At 40.8% G+C, this 20,742-nt stretch overlaps 1 protein-coding gene across 1 annotated transcript; it reads right to left on the reverse strand.

Annotated features, from left to right (window-relative positions):
* Positions 1–1,165: 1,165 nt before the first annotated feature.
* On the reverse strand, positions 1,166–19,181 carry plcb2 (phospholipase C, beta 2). The gene is made up of 32 exons (XM_027275073.1): positions 19,098–19,181; positions 18,845–18,922; positions 18,248–18,316; positions 17,223–17,363; positions 16,755–16,834; positions 16,588–16,641; positions 16,416–16,491; positions 16,128–16,228; positions 15,555–15,715; positions 15,327–15,473; positions 15,082–15,239; positions 13,393–13,475; positions 13,185–13,269; positions 11,501–11,756; positions 11,319–11,401; positions 11,122–11,218; positions 10,912–10,996; positions 10,641–10,765; positions 10,234–10,385; positions 9,510–9,674; positions 9,276–9,375; positions 8,997–9,101; positions 8,757–8,818; positions 8,507–8,597; positions 7,919–8,407; positions 7,568–7,751; positions 6,929–7,070; positions 5,908–5,972; positions 5,315–5,371; positions 5,039–5,096; positions 3,095–3,178; positions 1,166–1,942 (listed from the first exon to the last, which is right to left on the reverse strand). Exons 1-32 carry the CDS (start codon positions 19,179–19,181, stop codon positions 1,772–1,774), a joined length of 3,888 nt encoding a protein of 1,295 aa, XP_027130874.1. The 3' UTR covers positions 1,166–1,771.
* Positions 19,182–20,742: the final 1,561 nt, after the last annotated feature.

Consider the following 20,742-nt stretch of genomic DNA (forward strand, 5'->3'; position numbering starts at 1 on the left):
CTCTGCAATTATATGGCATTATGAATCAGTCATACCATAATGTGCCAAATTACACTGGCCAGTGTAGAGGTTTGACGCAATCCACAGAGGAGAGAGGGAGCGATCTACCAACGGCTCTATTCACATTTCTACTGCTGACTGAAACAAGACTCTATGTACTTTTTAAACATACATGTATACCTACCTGGTCAGGAGATGATGTCTAGTATTTGATGTCTGCATTTTCTGTCTGCATCTTGTGAAATACTGTTCAGGCTCCTAAATGAAACAAGGAAAGTCAGTTCTCAAGAGGGCTCTCAAACATGCACCCTATGATGTGGGGTTTCTAAGACGATATTTGGTTGGCATTAAGGGGCAACAACCAGAAAAAGGTTGGAAGCTATCAGTCTAATTCCCATTCAAAAATAGTGCAATTAACAGAATTTCTGGAAAATCACCAATTAAAAATACAAAACTGAGTGTTTCCATTCACTACTGATATTAGGAGTTGGGTGCATTAAGATAAACAGTAGCTGGCACCAGATTTCACCTCAGCCAAGAGTAAAAACCTCTTTGCGATTATTACTCAGGTTTTTCTTACTCAGGTTGGAGCAACATGTTTGCTAACACAACCCTTTAGAGAAATGCCCAACAGAGTAAACTGTAGTTATGTAGGACAGTTTTGCAGGTGTGAATGTGGGTAACTGTGTGAGTGTGAACGGGACATTCCTGAAAAAGAGAGCATTTCTCTCAGTGGGTAAAAAACTCATCCAGGTTTATGATCATACTCTGCCATGCATGTAATGCATGTAGCATGTGTGTCTTCAACTCGAGTCACATAATAACCAGTAAAACAAAAATACCGAACAATAACTAACCAGTTTGTATTTAAACTGTGAACAAAAATGGCATATACTAACGTACAGAATGAGAGATTTGTTAATTGTGGTGGAATCAAAAGAAGACACACCTCCTATGAAACCTGGATACTGTCATGTAAACAGTGCCACGAATAACTATATTCTACTATGCTCCATGCAAACATCATATCCCTATGATCAAATCCAGACTAAAGATTGAAATGAATGAATGAAATTCCCTGGAAAATGTAGTAAAAATAAAGGCAAAAACATACATGTATCATCCAAGTTTATTAAGACCTATTCATCACAACAGAAAATGACAAAATCTTATTGCAAAGGGAAAATTCTCTATTGGACATTTGTCCTCATTATAACATAAATGTGTCTCTTTTTTCTGCAACACTTTCTCTACAGCCCACCTAAATCTCAGAGTGAATGCTTTGCTGTGGCTTCATTGTGTATCACACATCATGTGTGACAGATGGAGACATTGTCTCAACTCAGCCTGCAGACTCTGATAACCCATTTCTGCTGCTACATTTATTCCTGTTTTTGAACTCATTAAGAGGACATAAAGGGGACTGTGGGTGCCACACCAAAGCTTTTCGAGACGGGCTTTCATCTGGAAGATATTTGTAGCTATATTAGGGTATTTAAATAAATAGTCACATAGAAAACTAAAATCAGATCCAAATCATCTAACTTTTACTCAACAGAACATCCATTAAAACATACAACTCTCAAAGTCTATGAATAGCACCTCTAAATTGAAAGAGCTTCCTTAATTAAGCTCTGTGTGTATAACCTTCTACTATCCCAGAGTTTTTCTCACATGTAGCTTACATTATGTAACAGCTTAAAATAAAATATAAGAGTGAAAAAGGTTTCTAAAAAGTTAGGACAGGGTTACACTAAAGGGCCAGGCACATCTAACCAAGGAAGACATCTCCATAGACACCCACTCCCTCCATCTTCTTGTCTCCAGCCTGATCGACCATTTCAGGAAAGTGTGCACCCACACAAGAATTGACAGCCTCCTTCACCTCTGCTGGCAGAGACCTTACTTTCTGCTCGTGGTCCTTCAGGGCCTCCTGATTGAGCTGAGGACACAGGAGGCCAAAGTTTAGTTAAAGGTTATAGGCTTGTTGAAAGGACACATTGGCATTTTTGTAGTTTCTTTTCTCTGCCAGGTGCCGTATCGTGATCTTTAGAGAATGGATTTGTGTATTGGCACCAGTAAAAATAAATATCAATACTAAGCTCAGGCTAGGGGACTGGCTGGAACCCAGTGGCAGTGATTGATTTTAAAATAAGACTGATGATGAGCTATTTTAAGGATATTTAGTAATGTGGCAGTGTGTCTGTATTAAGGAAAATTGCTCAATATTCATTCAGTGATGTTAATTCATGCAAGAAAGGCTAGCTTGTGTGTTGAAAGGAGTTCTCCTCATTTGTCCCTTAATCTATTAGTACTACTGCTTCTCTTAATATCAGAAACTGGATTTGTATCTTAATACTACTAGTGAGACATAAAAACACATCATCCATTTGTCTGAACTATCTAACATCTCTTTGCTCAGCGCCAGCTGCCAAGATTTCACCAATTCAAAGCAAAGCCATGTCGTAAAAGTGCTTCGATGTCATTTATAGTAGTAGTAGCTTGGTCTGTATTTTCAAGCGGGATGGATCACTTGTCAGAATTACATAGAATCTCAAAATGGACAGATGACAGTGGGTGTTTGTTGTTAGTTTTGGATTGTAGATGGGTGTACATGCATGTGTGCATATTCAAATGTATAATATTATGGGCCTAGACACCTACAGTTGAGTTAAAAAGGGACAAAATTTTAGGTTTAGGGTTGATACAGACCCAATTAGGGGCTGTGTCAAAAATGTCAAAAAATTTGAGTGGGGGTAGTCATTTTACGCTGCTATGGTAAGGACCGCAGGGGGTGGCAAAAAATAGAGTTTAAAGTGAGGGTAAGTCTCCAAGGAATGAATGTAATGGTTTCCACCACAGGGGGCCAAGACTTTTTTGAGGAACAGAAATCTGCGTCTTGCCTCGAGGAACCAGGGATTGAATTTAGTGTGCAATAATTGCAGGTTGAAAGGCTTTCTGTATAGTCTACACCGATCTTCATATGGAATGGAAACACAAACACAACAGTGTAGTTCCTGTGACCTATAGTTTCCCTATGAAAACATCCTCCTGGGTGACAAAAACAAGTGTATTGGCGCGTTGGCGTGCGTACCTGATTAGTGAGTGTCTTGATTTCCTCCAGTGTAGCAGCCTGTTTCTTCATCAGAGCCTCTTGTTGTGCACTGAAATCTGGAGACTGTAACAACACAATAAAATACAATACAAGACGTCCCTAGAGAAAAACACAATCGATCTGTGGTTTGAGTCTGTGTGAGTTTATATGTCTGTGCACGTGGTATCAAGATAGAGAGAGAGATAAAGACTGTTTGCATGTCTATAACCTGTTTGTCTTCTCATGTTCCTCCCTGTGAGTGTATGTGTGTGTATATCTGGTGGAAAATGCACCCATGGGATGCAACCTGAGCAAGAGAATCAATACATTTAAGTCACAACAGGTTGGACTTGTCCATTTCGGTTACACAGCCCTTATTGCACCCTGGCTATTCAATACTGAGGCTGCGCTGATTAAAAGGTGACTGTGTTATAAATTGTTGCTGTAATTAATGAGCAAATGCTGATTAAGTAGATCAAAATGAGCCTGCAATGCAACCCTAATGTGTGAAGGGATGGGGGGGGGGTTTGGCGCCAGCCAGACAGAGTCGATCGGAGAGGAGTGAGATGGCCAGGTCTTTAACGCAGATACAACAGGTCTGACTCTTGATGAGCCAACAGAGGAACAAGAGCACTGCTCAGTGAGTCATCGACTGCACGTGGATTAGCCTGCTCCCTGTAAACAGCTTCTGAGTAATGGACAGGGCTGGCCTATGCTCAGAGCCCACTGCACTTTACTCTGCGGGTGAAAAGGTTTGTGTGTTTGTGTGTATGGTTAGTATATGGGTGAATGAAGTGTGTGTACGAAGTGTGTGTGTGGGTGTACTATTGAAGCTCAACACTGTGTGTGCGTGTGTGTGTAACATGCCTACGGTGATATTTTTTCCATGTTTTGTTCAGACACTTGCTGCCTCTTTGTAACCATAGTTACACTATTGAATACGACATGTGATGTTCAGTGTGAGTTGTGACATTAATACTGTTTCATGATAGTTCCTGAAATTGATACCACTCTCATATTTGTCCTTAAAAGCAACATTGTTTAACTTTTCAACCATAAAAAAACACTGTTTTCCCTCTGGTGATCAAAGTTTTGGGCCGCCAGTAGAACAAGGTTTTGAGACCCGGTTTAAAGACAAATGCTACAGTAACAGGGATCGAAGCTGGTGTCATGCCAGAACCGGAGCTGGCCAAGTGAGCATTGTATCTGGGCTCAGCAGCCTCTGTGGTCATAATGACAGAGACGGAAAGACCAAAGGTGACGTTGACGGAGGAAGCTAAATAAAAGGCTGAAAGACAGACGCCGAGCTGGACTTCTTGCTGTTGGACTAGTAACATTAGCCGGCTGATATGTCTTGTGTTGTTTCACTTGCTCAATGTTATACACGTGTACAGCTGTCCACATTTACGACAGTAGTATTGCACTCTGAAACTAGGTAGGTAAGTAATGTTGCTTTAAATATAAAGTGACATGCTTTCTTATAGCTGTCATTTATGTGTTCGAAAATTCAATAAACAAAAAAAAAAAAATATATATAAAAATATATATATATATAGAAAAATATTATATATATAAAAATATATATATATATATTATATTATATATATATATAAAGTGACATCCAGCACCTGGTTAGCTTAGCTTAGCATGAAAACTGTCTTTAGGCCATGTACAATGTTAAACAGTGTGCTTTGGAGATGTCGGTAGGAAGATTTTGTTACCTTTGGACAGATCCAGACTAGGTGTTACCCCGATTCAAGTTTTTACGCTAAGCTATGATATCCAGCTGCCATCACCAGCTTAGTGGTATCAATCTTATCATCTAACTCCCAGCAAGAAAGTGAATATGCACATATCCCAAAATGTCAAACTACTCCTTTAATTGTACATCCAAGCTTAAAAAGTCAAAATGTGCGATTTCAATGAGTTTAAAGGACTACTTACTGCGCCATCAGCCTGACTAGTCTCATCCAGCATCTCTGTGCTCTGTGCCTTTTTCAGCCTAGGAGAAGATAATTAGAATTTTCAATTAGACCTCTTGTACATAATGATAAAAATTCATCAAATCAAGCCAGACATAATGTGCAGTGCCATGTGGCAGAGAGGTAAGAAGCTCTTCTCATATTTTTATTCATTGTGGACATGAAGCTGTACCTCGATAAGAAGAACTGCAATGAATAGAAGCATTTAAAGTAACTGAAGGCCACGCTATGAACTCACTTTGCCCTGTCTGCGGATGCACGCTTTGAGAGTCTCTTCTTATTTTCTTTGCTTTCACTGCAAAACAAAGTAAAAACAGAAAGTAAGGACTTGTGCTGTTTATATTTAAAATATAAAAAAACAAAACAGAAGTGGCCCTATAAACAACCTTTTTCCTTTAAACAACAGTTGCAGGGCTGTGTGCCTCTGATGTGACCTTTTCAGTGAAAATGAAGGCTTAAATGTGAGATTATAGTGTCTTTGTGGGCAGGTAGATGACCACGGCTGCCTTGGCTTCCCTACTGCTGTTTAAACACCTGTTGGATAATAGTCGTCCTGAGATAACCATCTGCCAGCTGGGGACTTAGGATAACACACACACATCCAGAACATCATAAGCCAGCCAAGGACATTGGAAGACCGGCACATTGAGGTGATTCATTCAATATTTGAGGTATTGTCTTTGCAAAATGTCAGATGTTTCACCTCAGATGACACAAACACAGACAGTGTCACACCAAAATCTCGAGGCACAGATTGGACAGACTCAGCAAAGCCCTCTGCACTCTCAGTGTGTACGACGTGTCCTAAATGTGTTACATGCGTGCTCTCACCTCTCCAGGGTCTTCAGTTCACTGCTGTGTCTCTCCGTGGCCATCTCCATCAGTTTGGTCAGTCTCTGTCACAACAGAAGAGGATAGTGACACAATCACAGTCAAAATAAAGCTCAGAAAAATGGCTCTGAATAACAACATCCATGCTTTGTGCGATTCAAGTCTTTAATCAAAACAAAAATTCTGCCTTTTTAATTTAATTGCCATGAACTTTTGCTTTATACATGATCAGCGTATTGGATCTGGATCTGTATGCAACATGCAAACTCACTTTTCACTGCACGGCACTCCTACAATATGGTCCACACTCTGTCTAATGAGGTGACAACCCTTGAAAAGTTACCTGATTGACCCCTTAGTCTCATACAGATTCAGAGCTTATGGTAAGAGTACCACAGAGACTCTAAAGCCCCTGGCTGCTCGCCTGTGATCGCAGATACACAGCACAGAGAGGTAAAATTAGGTGCTCTACGAGAGATGTCATAGATGTTAGATGTAATAAAGACAGCCAAGAGGTGGGTATAAGGAGAGTGGTGATTGAATGAGGAGCACATGAGAGCAGGTTATGATAGGACGAGGAGCAAATCTTGACTTTCCTTCATATATAAATTAAATGCAAAAATTTACACTGAAATTTGCCAAATAGCAAAAAAATCAATATAAAGGCCCCTCTTTCACTACACAGATGAACCTACTACCGATCAGGCAGCAAAATGACTGATGGACCACTCAGTTTTAGCGATGATAAATGTCTTCTTCTGAAATGCAGTGGAGAGGAAGCAGAAAAGAAAGTACACTAAATGTGTACTTGAACCTCCAATCATTGATTTTTTTGGCCACTTGGGGGCAATGTAATAAGATTTTTTAATAAAACCATAACATAAAGTTGCTGCAGCTAAGGCGCTACCAAACACTATTTACACAATCTGCAGGTAGAGCAACATTGGCATTAAGAGTCGTGTTTCTGCCCACGTAACATTTTAAATTGGAAACCGAACTTTAAAACTGGTCTTTTACCGACCTCTGTAGCACACTGCTCTTTCTTCTTCCTCAGCTGATCGTTCTGCTCCGACCACAAAGCCTGCAGCTCAACCTGCATTTTGTCCTTCTGTTCCTGCGCACGTTCTGTCACTACACTGTTGTCAGTGGTGTTTCCCCCTCCCCTAGAGGAAACATAACACGATACAACATAACAGGACATATGCAAGGGGAATAGAGTTTATCGACTAACAGTCACTACCCCTCAGAGTACAGGAATTAATGCATAATACTGTGGTTACTGGAAATCCTGTACAGCAAAGCTCATTTGGCCTTGAATAAACCTTGTTTTGTTAGTGTGCACAAAAAGCACTGCAGCCTATATTCACTTAGTTGTTCTCTTCATCCTCTAATATTCTGCCTCAGCTAGGAAAACACATTAGCCGAGGAATATTCTCAGTGCTTCTAAATCTAATCTCATTAATGACAGGGACCAAAACAACAACAACTTCATTAGTGGGTCAATATTAATATGCTGTAGAATTCAATGCTACTTTGTAGGAAACAGAACAATCTTTGGTGAATGACAAACATAAACAATTGGACTGGATCTTTTGTCCAAAAAAAATAAATCTCAAAACTGATCTTGAGAAGCTCGAAAACAACAAATGAATCCCCTTACTCTTTTTTCTTCACTGAGGCCTTCTTCTTTATGGCCTTGAAACAATCAGAATATTTCTGAATCAGATCCTCTCCTTTTTTCTGATACTTCTTTTCTGCTTCTTTCATCTCTTTCTCTTGGCGCTTGATGACCTTCAGATAGTTCTTGTGCTGTGTCAGTTCTTCAGTAGTCACAGTTGAAGGCTCTGCAGCAGAAACACACAGGGCTTTGTTGTGAGAATCCTCCTTCTTGTGTCGACACTGGATATGCAACTCATCTATTCAACAAGAAATGTCTGCATTGGACTGTATTTTGCCTGTACTGACAAAAGGAAAATTGAGGAGCACAACACATGAAATACTTAGGTGTTACCTTCACTGGATGTCGGTGGCTGAGATGACTCATCTGATCCTGCAGACTCAGGAGTTGCACTTGCTGGACAGGGCACGGCAACAACAGCAGGCTCTTCTGGAGCAGCTTCTGTGCCTGGTTTATCATCTGAAGCAGGCTCTGGGTTTATGCTGGAGTCATTGTCCGGCTCCTCTTTTGTTTCCTCAGCTGGCTCTGGCTCTGGCTCTGGCTCTGGCTCTGGCTCTGGCTCTTGCTCAGGAGCTGCTTCTTTCTCAGGGGCTGCCTCTTCAGGGGGTGGAACAGCTTCAGGACTGGTTTCGGATGCAGCCGGGGCTGGATCTTCAGCAGGAGTGTCAGCAGGAGTTTGAGGAGGTTCTTCAGGTTCAGCTTCAGGTTGTGGAGGGTCTGACTTGTTCTCAGCCTCTTCTTTAGGTTCTTCTGCACTTGCTTCTGGTGGAGATGATTCGTCTTTGGCATCAACTGGTGGTGTAGGTTCAGATGCGGCCTTTTCTAAAGGAGATGGAAAGTTCAGTGATCAAATGCAGCTTCTTAATTCAGCACTTGGCTTGTTGATACCTAAGCTCTGAACTGTGTCACCAGCTTCATTACCTGCAGCAGGGGCTTCACTTTCTTTAGCTTTGTCTGCGGGTGTTTGGTCTGCAAGAGGCAACTCATAGGGAGAAACGTAGTTGGCAGATGACTGCATGGGCACAAAAAGGACAGGAACATCACAGTCAAACAAGGGTGGTCATCTCCCATGAAGTTAATTAGTGCTGCAGGTTTAAAAGAGAGCTAAGGATAGTACTGATTTTTAGTCAATGATGGCTGAGTTAAGTTTCCTTTAACTGCTTTTTGTTACCTCCTTTGGGGGCTTTGTGGTCTTCTCCCCCTTTGTTGGGTTAAACAAGGCATCTGTGAAATCTGGGGTAGGATAAAAATGCATCAGTGCACAATGCAGGATTAAAAACACTAAATATTGCAGAGCTCAACACATCGAACCTAAATCAGTCTTGTCCCTAAGTGACACGCAAATACATCTAGTTGCAACAGAGGATTTTTTCTTGTTTCTTTTGCAAAAACACAGTGAAAAAAGACAGACCTGCAAAGGCAGCAGGGATGTAGTCCTTGACCTCAATGTACACAAAGAGAGCAGGCAGTGTGAGAGGCATGTTGCTCTCACTGCGCAGACATATGTGATGGAAACCTACAGGGCATAAACCAAACCTTGGTGAATGAAAAACAAGGCGCTAGCTTCCCTGATGCGACTAAAACACATGAGCAGATATTCTGTGCCCTTGACGACTCTGTGATGTTTTAAATTATGTAGATTAGATGAAGCATGAAATGAAGTGTTTCTTTTTTTCTCACTTTCACTGACCTGATTGGATGGCATCAAGTGGGATGATCCTGTGTCCTAAGAATTTACCGTTCTCTTCATGGACTACAAGTCTTAGAGAGGCCATTTCTGGGAGCAGGATCTATCCATCATGACAACAACAAATATATTAAGAAAAACAGCAGCAACAGCACAAGGCCAAGGCAAAATGGCTGATTCCACTCAAACACATTCACCCTCACATATATTTGAAAATTTTTATCTACTCATACACACCTTCTCGAAAACAAAAGGCTCCTCATTCCACACTGGGTCAATGGCGTTGGGTGTGGGGGACCACTTGGTGCGATACTTCTTCTTGGGGTCTCCCGGAAGCCCAATGATCTCCACTTCGACTCCTGTTTTCACATTCTTGTCAGACAGAAACTGGCCTGAATAGATCTAATGAGAGAGGTGAATAATATTTGAGGGCATACAGTACATGTATGAATAGCTAACAGTATGGATGTGTCCCGTTGTGTGGACCCATGTTCAGGACATGGTGGATATAAATAGAGCTCAGGTTTTCACCGCAGAGACCGCTGAATACCAGGAACCATGTATCAGTCTCAGCATGAAGCTTGTATTATTGTGAACTGCACCTAAACAAGAGGGGAAACCAACATAGCTACACACACACACACACACACACGCACACACACACACACACACACACACACACACACACACACACACACACACACACACACACAGACTTTCCAAAGCAGGAGGCAAATTTATTTAGAAGAGCAAAACTAGCTGTAAGCTTCACCCATATCACTTTCCCTTCAGTGCAATATCTTAAAGGATGCAGCTTTAGTTGGTGATTTTTTTAAATTTTAGGTTTAAAGTCATTATTTTCACATTTTATATTTAGTTTGCAGAGATACTAAGATCCCTATAAGGAACACACCACAGGGATGGTTTTTGATGCATAATAATAGCAAGGCGGTGGACCTGCCTTTATGGTTAATGTGCTTGCCACAACGGTGTCAATCCTGTCACAGAAAGGGTCAAACTTCTTGTCACTGCGACGCAGAACATCATGCTTGAGCAGGTAGCCCGTTCTGCCGTTGAATTCAAACAGAGACATGTTCAGCTGCATGGGGAAATCTGAAAATAGACACAAATAGATCCATTCATGCCCCCTCTCTTCAGCACAAGGAGAAGCAGTGAATGCTTGGGATGCAAAGCACAGCAGAGGCCTTTGCAGCACAAAGAGGTGCAACACTGTCCCGTTGTGGTGAAAAACAGAAGCTCAGGTTTATAGATATATAGATATGTCAGGAACAGTGACATGCTATCAGGTGGTGAGACACATTTATGGCATTTTAAGCGGTTATCAGTGCATTGTGTGGTCATTTCTACCCATTGTCTGGTAGTTGAGCGCCACCAACTGGCAGCCTACGTTCCAAAAAGGCTGGGGGCTGTAGTTGGATGAGTCCATTCTTGTTCCTTTGGGGTAAATCCTGCTCATCTGCCTTTTATTGTATCTGAGAAAGACAGTTTAGGAAGCACAGTTTGTATTGTATTATGACAGCATGACAAAAATATATTTCCTGTCATTTTAAATCAGTGCATTTAAACCAGGTTGCCTTGTTTTGGAGCATGACATCTGCAGTATACCCTTAAAGGATACTCGACAAATTCAACAGCACTCTTGGCAATCATCGCCTCTCCTTTGGTCTCCACAAAAGATGAGATGACATAACTCTTGTTTTTCTCTATGAAGGAAGAAAAGGATGGCACAAATCACACTGACTTTGATTTGTCTACCTGTGATTTTGTTTTTTTGGGTGCTGTCAGAATATATTTTTTCCGCATTTGTGTTAAATTTATGAAGACATACTTTTGGCATTGTCAAAAGAGATGAATTTGTTGGGCTGGATGTAGTTGACAATGGATGACATTGCCTCATATGCTGTTACTTCTTGTCCAGCTGTGCCCTGTGGGGGAATGACAGGAAGTTAAGTGATGTTTAAACTGTTTCAGCAGGACACAGATGATGTGAAGCCATAAAACTGTCACCACAACAGCATAATCTACCTCATCTGATGTCTTCATTTTCTCCTCATCCTGTTCCTCTGTATCTTCTTGCTCTTCGTTGTCCTCTGCAGCTGCGTCACCCTCTGGTTAAACAAGTAAACATGTCAGTGATGCCTAAAAATAACTAAACAGGCCTGTTTTTGGAGCGTAATCTGATTTGGCTTGAGATTCATTTCGTCCACCTTGGTTCTCCTGGGTACTGGGTGCTGGGTTGGAGGGATCCTGGGAAGTGGTGTTTGGGTCTTGGGCGGGTGCATCTGTGGGTGCATCTGTGGTTGTGGTTGCAGTTGCAGTTGCGGTTACGGTTACGGCCTGGTCAGGGGCTGCAGCAGCATTTTTTTTAGTTTGGGCTGGCTTTTCATGGCTGCCCTTCTTGTTCTTGATGAGGATCTTGCCCATGAGCTCAGACGGGCTGGGGATCTGCTGGCCCGGCTTTAGCTAGATATCACAGATAAACAGAAAGAAACCTAAAACTAACTCAGGGTAAACACTGACAAAACACACTACAGCAGCATTGTCAAATTTTAAGTGTTGCTTTTGTGAATGTGGAGAACTCAAAGGAATAAGTTTGACGCCTTGAGGAATAAACTTATTTGAGTTTTTGTAAAGATCCATCAATTCCACTCGGTATGGAAACATGAAGCTACAGCCAGCAGCTGCTTAGCTTAGCTTAGCACAAACACTGGAAACAGTTACATGGCTGAGCACCAGCAAGGCTCAATAATTAACATAATGTATGTATTTGTTTAATTTGCACCTTCCTTGGACTCTCCACTGGTTGCCTGGCAACTGTTCAGCAACAACAAGATTCTAGGTTCCTACGCCCACTCAAGAAATATCCAGAGACAAAAAACGCCATAAAACTACACTTTTGTTTAATCTGTGCTATTGTTCTTTTGCTTTGTTTTTTTATATATTTTGACAGAGCCAGGCTAGCTGTTTCCCCATGTTTCCTTTAAAGGAATACAATACATTAAATATGTTGGAAAATAGTTGCTGAAAACATGTGAAAAGACATATATTACTGAAATGCAGAGAACAGTTTTTCACCAGTTTTCAGTCCAGGATTTTGTGGGCGGTCCTAAAGGGTGGCTCGATGACACACTGAGGCCACCCTGAGCATACCCTTGCACCCTTAGCAGAGAGATGGAGATGAATTCATTTCTCGTTACTTTTTTTAAAGTTAGTCATCTCATTTTCTGAACTCATCTGACACGTTTCAGTCGCTTCAGAATTTCTGCTTACTGCTCCCATGAGTGGCTGTGGCTTCAGCACATTCAGCAGACACGCCCCCACAGTCATGACAAACACAAGCTAATCAACTGCTAACTGTAGCTTCCAGACAAACATGAACGTTTTATCATTGTTCTCATGTCGCCAAGAAAACAACATTTCCCAAAATGTCAAACCATTTCTTTGACAACCACAGACAGCATCTACAAATTCTGGTTTGTACAGTACCTTGGATTTGTTATACACCAAAAAAACCTTACTGAACGGGGTGCAGGATCAGATACTTAAACCTAACTTTAAACTGTTGATATAATTTCAGACTTATAAACATGTTCGTCATTTGCATGAAAAATACAAACACACAGCTAGGTAAACAGGTTTTGGCTGTTGATTTGAATCCGTTGCATGGGTATAGGAATATATGAGGGTCACGTTAGGTGATAAGAAAGAGTCCAAACATGAAACTTGAACTTGACCATATATTGCCTTGATGAGATTAAACTGCAGTACTCAGCTGAATCATAACATGATTTATCTAATCACACAAAGTGTTCTGTTTACAAACATCCAATACACAAACTTTATCTGCGTTTATTATTCTGACAGCGAGCTATGTTGCAGCGGTCTACTCACAGGGTATTTGTCCAGCGGCTCTGTAAGCAGGGCATCACCAAATATGGTTTTGCAGTAGTTTGCCATCTTCTCCTGCTGTTTCACCCTGGAATAGAGCAAAGCAACACCTATTACAGTCTGACATTACTGCCAGATTTAAAGGTTTGGGACAATGGCATCAGGACGTTATTACATTGCGTTAATAACATTACAAAAGCTCAGGTCTTACGAGTCAACGTGGTTCTCAAATGAGAGGATAACAGGATACTGTGAGGTCTTGAAGGCGCACTCATTAATGGCCTCAATCACATCCTGTCACACATCAAAAAGAGATACAGAGTGATGTGTTTTTATGCTTTTAACTCAACTTATATTTCAATTCAGTTAGGATTAAAGCATTCAAACTGGCAAGAGACATAGAGCCGGTGACACAGCAGCAAACAGACAAAAACAGGTACAATCAGGATACAATTAGGGGGGAAAAACACACAAAAGCATGAGAACAGCAGACTGTGCCAATCATAACTATTCTCCCAAAACACATGACAAACTGCAAAGCTGTTTCTTTGCAGAGCCCCTGAAGTCATCGCCAAACCAATTACATCTAGAGGCTGACAGTAAACTGAACTGAGGTGTTGTGTCTGGGCCCTCGGGGACTGTGGAGCGCCGCCTGCCCTTAAAAGGAAGTGTTGACTGTGAGGGGATGAGGGCGTTGTGCCTGCCTGTGTGTGTTTCTTCTGTGTTACTTTGTACTTAAAAAAAACCTTTTCCTCTTTATGGCCATGAAATTTTAGACTTGACATGATATCCATGGCACACTGCTGCTCTCTTTAGTCAGCATGAATAGCTGAGTGGATGAGTGTGCACATGAAGATGTCATATTGAAACAATGTAAACTGTGGCTACAGGAAACTGGGGTTGACCATTTACTAGAAAGGTCCAAGATGTATGATAGAAGTATTGGAAGTATTTTATTTATACTAATCATCAGTTATATGTGTGAATTAATGGACCAGTATGTAAGGTTTAGGGGGATTTATTGGTAGAATATAGCAGAAATAGAATATAATATTCAAAAGTATGTATATATGTATATATATTTATTACTGTATAAATAAGAATTGTTGTGTTTTTGTTATCTACAGAGGGAGTGGGTCCTCTTATACAGAGTCCACTGTGTTGCACTTCCATGTTTCTAAACTATCTCAAAATGGGGAAACTATACACTGGCTTTAGATCGCCTATCTTTTCTGAGTTTGCAGCAACTATAGTTTTTCCTACACGCTTGGAAAGGAGGGTGAGTTGGTTGCAATTTCCAAACTGACCGTGAGATGCCACTGAATCCTACAGACTGGATGTACCCTTCAAAAAAGACTTAGAAAGGTGTCTAAATAAGAGATTTGTAACTGGTCCCAAAGGCCATATTGCATGATTTAGCTTTAAAAAGTGGGGGTTGTGTATGTAATAGGAGGAAGTCCACATTAATTCAAAGGTGGTCTGAAGAGTCTATGACAAAACAGGCCACAATAGCTAATTGGATTACACTGGTTTTTGATGAGAATGTCCACGCATTGAGAGAAGGTCCACACAACAAAATATAGTTTAAGTATCAATGAAAAAAAGAGAAAGTTTTTGAAAAAGCTATATGCACTTTAGAGACAGTCCCTAAATTTAGCTGTTCAGCTTCCCATCTACTGTCAAACTGAACAAGGTGTGAGACACATGACTTCACTTTATCTTCAGACTACATTATCTGTAATAATCTGTTATCTGAAAAATGTATTTGTACTCATTTACATCTCAACTGTTTAAATGCAAGATCCTGAAAGCTAATGTATAAAATGTAAACAAACATGTAAATATTAAAGAAATATTAATTTAGAGTGAAATGTGTAGTGTATGAGACCCATGTAAGCACCTTGAAGAGGATCTCAGTGGTCATGGTGAAGCCATGGGTAATGATGGGCTCTTCATCTGGAGGTTTGCCCTTCCAGCAGTCCAGCTCCAGACAGCGGCAGCCAGACAGCAGACACTGACGGTACATCTCCGGAGAGGACACACCCGAGAACTGACCGGCTGCAGGGTGACAGACAGGAAAACTTCAGATGTTGAGTTGATCAGATATTGGAATGTATGAGTTCAAAAGAAAGCAGTGTAGGCGACCTGTCAGGTATGTGTTGTGGGAGGACTTGATGAAGTAGTGGGGTATGGGTTGGGTCATCTCCTGAGATATGGCCAGCCTGTCCTGCATGACAACTGATGTCTCTGACCCCATCAGGAAATATAAGAGACCTTCTGGAGAAATAAGACCTGCAGATGAACAGAGAAACACGTTAAAGGTATTAAAGTATTATCAAGTCCTGCATATAGCAAACCTATCACCTATCTCACTTCTGTTTGAATTAGTGGTGGCGGGTTCATATTTGTCAATCAGAGCCTTGATCTGGTCCTGACGCAGACGTGGAAACAGCTCCTCGTTGAGCCGAGAGTCCCTCTGTTTCTCGTTGAGGAACTTGGTGAAATTCTCCTTTGTCATGGTGGGTTTGTTGGAGCTGGAGGGCACATTGAGACGTAACAATCACATCAATTCTACACATTGTGTTGCTCCTGCATTTCCCTGCACCCAGCCCACTGACTGGCTAGCATAATATTATTTACAGCAGGCATTTCTGGCATAGTGCTACCAAATTAGAATATGTAAAGAAGCATGTTTATGGCTTTATAACTAAGCAGACACAAAAACAGGCTTTTAGGGTGGGCGTATTTTACCACAAAGAGCTGATAAAGATAATCATAACCAAAAGGTTGTGTTAGTTTGAAACAGTTAAACAAGATAATACGAAATATCAGAATCATATATGATTTGAGCTACAGTGGAAAAACTACAGGATATAAAACAATAAATGGAGAATTATTCAGTAATATTAGGAGATAATTAGTGATGCACAGGACAGTACAACTCACTATGAAGTGAAGATCTCATAGATCTCAGGCCGAGGGCAGAGATTTATCAGAAAGGCCCTGAAGGCAGTTTCAGTGAAGACATCAGGCTTCATGGTGTCATACTAAAATGTAAAAACACATGTCATCATTATAAAACTATCAAAACCTAACCAAACATTTGACCTCATTTTACTGTATTCATGCTGGAGCCTGTGAACCTTATTATGAACATAACTTGCAATCAAGAATCACAACAAACACCAGGACTTCTTAGAGGGCGAGGTGAGAAAAAAAATCACATTTTCTAACCTTTCCTTTAGGGAGGTGTGCTGATGCCAAGGCACTTTCCACCCTCTTCTTATCCGCAGGGAACATCTTGTAAATGCTGAGAAAACATTGAGTAGAAAACATGAAAATGTACCTTACAAACTAACAACTGTGTACCATCCTACACCTTCAGGTGGTTTGCACTGTAACCTACTTTTTCACTGGGATCTTGCCGTCCTTGTTGGTATGAAGGGAAATACGGATGTATCTAAGATTAAACACATAGTCCAATATTGTGTTACACATGAGGAAAAGAAATAGTTCAGTGAGCAGTGAGCAACGATACAAGCTGACCTGTCAGATGACATGATATCCACTTACATTTTCTCCAGGAAGACATGTCTGCATGCGTTGTTTCTTGCCGCATTGTAGGCAATTGCAAGAATGTCACTTGCCCAGTTCTGATGTTCATTTAATTACAAATACAAACAGAGCAGTTAATGTCAGCATGAATTTAGCTTAAATGTCATTAGCCCTAAAACCATTATAAAAGATTTTAATGGACGCAAACTCACCACTAGAGGGCATTAATATGATAGTACCTCAGGAAATGAGAGTAGTGCATTTGTGTTTGATCAAAGCATAATTGTGATTTCATTACGGCTGATTAAATCAGGATATTGAAGTCATAAAGTCTAATAAAATCTAAAAGGTAGAGAGAGGGCAGCTTATTGGGGGGTAAGCAAAGGCTCATTGTGTAATGGATAATAGCCTGGGCTGTGTTTGAACAACCAGAGGAGGTTGGCAGAAAGTGTCAGTGTATACAGTGTTTTTTTTTTTTTTTTTTACCTGTGTCACTTTTTCTTTAGAGGCAAAAAAGTTATGATAGGTCAGATTCACTGTGTCTGGACCTGAGACAATGGTCAGAGTTTTGGCGAGATGGTTGCTTTCCGGGAAATCCAGGTTAAACACGTTGCGAACCTTGGGGTGCTGGGAAAGGCACAAGAGAGAAAATATGTTTCATTGGCTCAAAATATCACAATATATTTGGTCCTGTTTTTAAGGTTGCTCAAAATATCACAATATATTTGGTCCTGTTTTTAAGGTTTTTAGTTGATCAGTTTACCTTCCCTTTATTTGCTTAAAGAATTGAAATTATGTCAGCACCACTTGCTTTCTGGGAGCTTATTCAGTGCAGGCAAATCTGCTGACCAAGACATGCAAACATATGCACATAGACACAGAGACACACACAGCAGCAGCAGCAAAGAAAACCAGTGTTTTACATACTACCTTCTTATATCTGCTACTCTACAACCAATCACTTCCATGCTACTTTCCGATGTGCTGAGCTAATGTCAGCACTGCATGGAGCTGCTTTCCCAAAAGAAAACCTCAGAGGCCCGAGAGGAGCAAATGCTTCCAACAGGACCCCGACTGGGATGATTCAAAGCTCTGTGCTGTCCCTGAGGGGAACAGATTTCACCTATGAACCCTCAGTAAGGGATGACGCCGATAGCATACTGCAACTCTCTGTGGAGGCCAGCGAGGAAGTGGAAAAGATCTACAGCTGTCAGATTTTGACACAAACATGCAGACACAAGCTCGCTCACAGAAATCTCAGATCATGACTTAGTGTGTGTTTACGTTTGTTTGTGTGTGTGTGTGTGTGTGAGTGTGTTTCTGAAGTGGGAGAATAGCCTGGGTGCATGTGTCCTTTGCCATTTTTTGCAATGCAAATATGCCTCTTATACTAATGGGCAAACTAAGGGCTTGACACCCTATTTGCATGCCTGCAGAGATTCTTACATAACCAATACACCACTTTAATTGGGAGAGAAGGTTAGTACATTAAATGATGATACTGTACTCACTTTGGGAAGTTTTGCATATTTTCCTGTTCTGGTATCTCTGATAGTCTGAATATCCAGGAACGTTGTCTCCTAGAAACAAGAAGCAGAGAATCATCTACTGATTTACAACATGTAGGCGCCTGTCCAAATATGGATTCAAAAACAAGTCATCCTTTGGCAAAGTGCAAAAACTATGGGGTTCACTTTGTTTGTGTAAAGAATATTTGACTGCGTTGCCTTGAAACAGCATGGAGGAAACGTCACATGAATACTTTAACGTCAGTGACAGACACATGAGGCACACATCTGATGGAGGTTCGTTTTGTGGTGAAAACCAGAAGGTGCCTCGCTGAGAGAGCGAAAGCATCACAGTTCAGCCGCACCGTGCAGCAGGATGGTGAGCCCACATCAGCACCAATCAATAATCTCCACAAGCTGCTGAGACCGGAAGGTGCAAGGCAGCTCTTAGCTATCCCACAGCTTTGGCGGATCCTGATCACATGCACTCTGGAAGTGAGTCACTGAAACATGACTACCTCTCTCTTTGATCTTTTAATCTGTCAGGATGTGTTTGATGCACAAAAAGCCATTTCATTTCTATAAACCACTATTGATTACCTTGCTTTGGGTGATCCAGTAGATATAAAAACCTTTTGGATCCATCTTCATGGTGACCGGATGAGTCTTTGTTGAGTCCTTGGTGGAGATGAGGGAAATAGAGTTCACGTGCATGTAGGGCATTTACTGAGTTTAAACCTCTGAAACAGAGCTACTTGAAGATGGTGTGTTGATGCTAAATGACGATGAGGAAGATTCAGTTCAGTTAATTAATCCAACACTTAAAATAAAGATTAGATCACTATTCACTCACCTCTGACCATTTCGTAAATCTTTCTCCTTTGACCAGGTAGTCTTTGATCACTGGAGGATCCAGAAAGTGTCTTTTCTTATTCATTTTGTCCTTCTGGAGTGATTTTTTTTCTATAGTTTAGTCAAATATAACCACTATCTGCATGTACACCATTATTGTAACCAATGACTAGCTCATACCTCCATCTGCAATCAAAGGATACACTAAAATGGAGTTCAGTGCGTAGACTCTGACTGTAGTCAGGGCACACCCTGGGTAATATGCATTGCAAATGAAGCTAACAACAAAAAACAAAGTACACTTGACCAAAGGTGAAAGAGCTGCTTTCAAGCTACCTAGAATCACAACTCTAGACAGAGTAGACAGCATCTGAAAAAAAGATATGCTGATATTAAAGGGTTAGTTTAGCCAAATCACACAAAGAAAGAATATTTTATAGCTTAAATTAGGATTTACCTAAGCTGTTTGTGTGTGACATTGCTGCAGCCGCCTCAAGATAAGTGAAAGATGTGAAGGGATTTTTGTTTGCACCACTTACAGAATTAAAAAAGTGCTCCACTCATACAACATTTACAAGCAGCATCCATCCGTTTTCTTTAAATGCATCCTTGTCAGGGTCACAGGGGGCTGGAGCCAATCCCAGCGGGCATTGAGCGAGAGTGACAAATGACCAGTTCATCACAGGACTGACACATAGAGACAAACAATCTTTCTCGTTCACATTCACACCTATGGGCAACTTAGAGTCACCAAAACACCTATTAACTGCATGTCTTTGGATCTTGAGCCGTCTTGCTATGAGGTGACAGTGCTAACCATTGCACCACTGTACATCTCTTCCTAAAAACAATGCCTGTATTTGTTCACACATATCATCACTAGTAGTTTATATTCAAGCTTGCTCCTTACGAAATAATCTACATAAAAAGTGTTGACACATTCCTTTCACATAAATATTACTGCATATACATTTTTAATTTTGTGAGCACTAGACGCCTTCTTTGCAGTGGGGTGGAGGCAAGAAATCTCGGACATCTCAAAACCAGACAAAAATATTACCATTAAGTGTCTGAATGGCTGAACACGATGAGAGAAAAGTGAGAAACTGTTTTTCTTGTAGTTTGTGTGAACTGACCCTTTAATAAGTGCTTTTCACACAAAGGTTTAGGGTTGCCACTTGCTATCAACATATTGATTTTTTGCCTGCAAAATAAAACACTGAAACAAGTGAAATTGGAGAGTGAAAATGGAGGAAGCAGGATGCAATACGGTTTAAAGGCAAACTGCTCTCATTTGATTGTTTTCTTATTCATTGTGAGCTTGCAGCTTCACATATAGCATTCTTTACATTAACAGGAAATCACCTGGAATTCCCCAGCTTATCATTTTACCAAATTATACCACAACCACCAGCCCATGGGCATAATGTGGTGTCTGACTGCTGTTTCAACAAAAGATTCACTGTCATTTGGTTATCATTCAAATTAACCTCAAGACCACACAGCATGTGATGCAAACACTATGCCAGTCAGACATCAGAGGAGTGACAGTTGATAAACAACCACAGACTCTTTTAACATTATTTATTTAAGATGACTCTTTTTTTTTATGTGGAAATATTATAAAGAAAAGAAAAAACAAATGG

This window comes from Larimichthys crocea, chromosome XXIV (genome assembly GCF_000972845.2).
Source record: "Larimichthys crocea isolate SSNF chromosome XXIV, L_crocea_2.0, whole genome shotgun sequence".
Lineage (NCBI taxonomy): Eukaryota > Metazoa > Chordata > Actinopteri > Sciaenidae > Larimichthys > Larimichthys crocea.

Bases quoted from the DNA above. Each gene is read 5' to 3' on its own strand.
- plcb2 (XM_027275073.1), bottom strand. From the start codon at position 19,181: ATGAATAAGAAAAGACACTTTCTGGATCCTCCAGTGATCAAAGACTAC. The intron at 15,716-16,127 runs GTGAGTTGTACT...TGTGCCCTCCAG, and splicing joins TATGAGATCTTCACTTCATA to CTCCAACAAACCCACCATGA. The intron at 15,474-15,554 runs GTGAGATAGGTG...GTTCATCTGCAG, and splicing joins CACCACTAATTCAAACAGAA to GTCTTATTTCTCCAGAAGGT.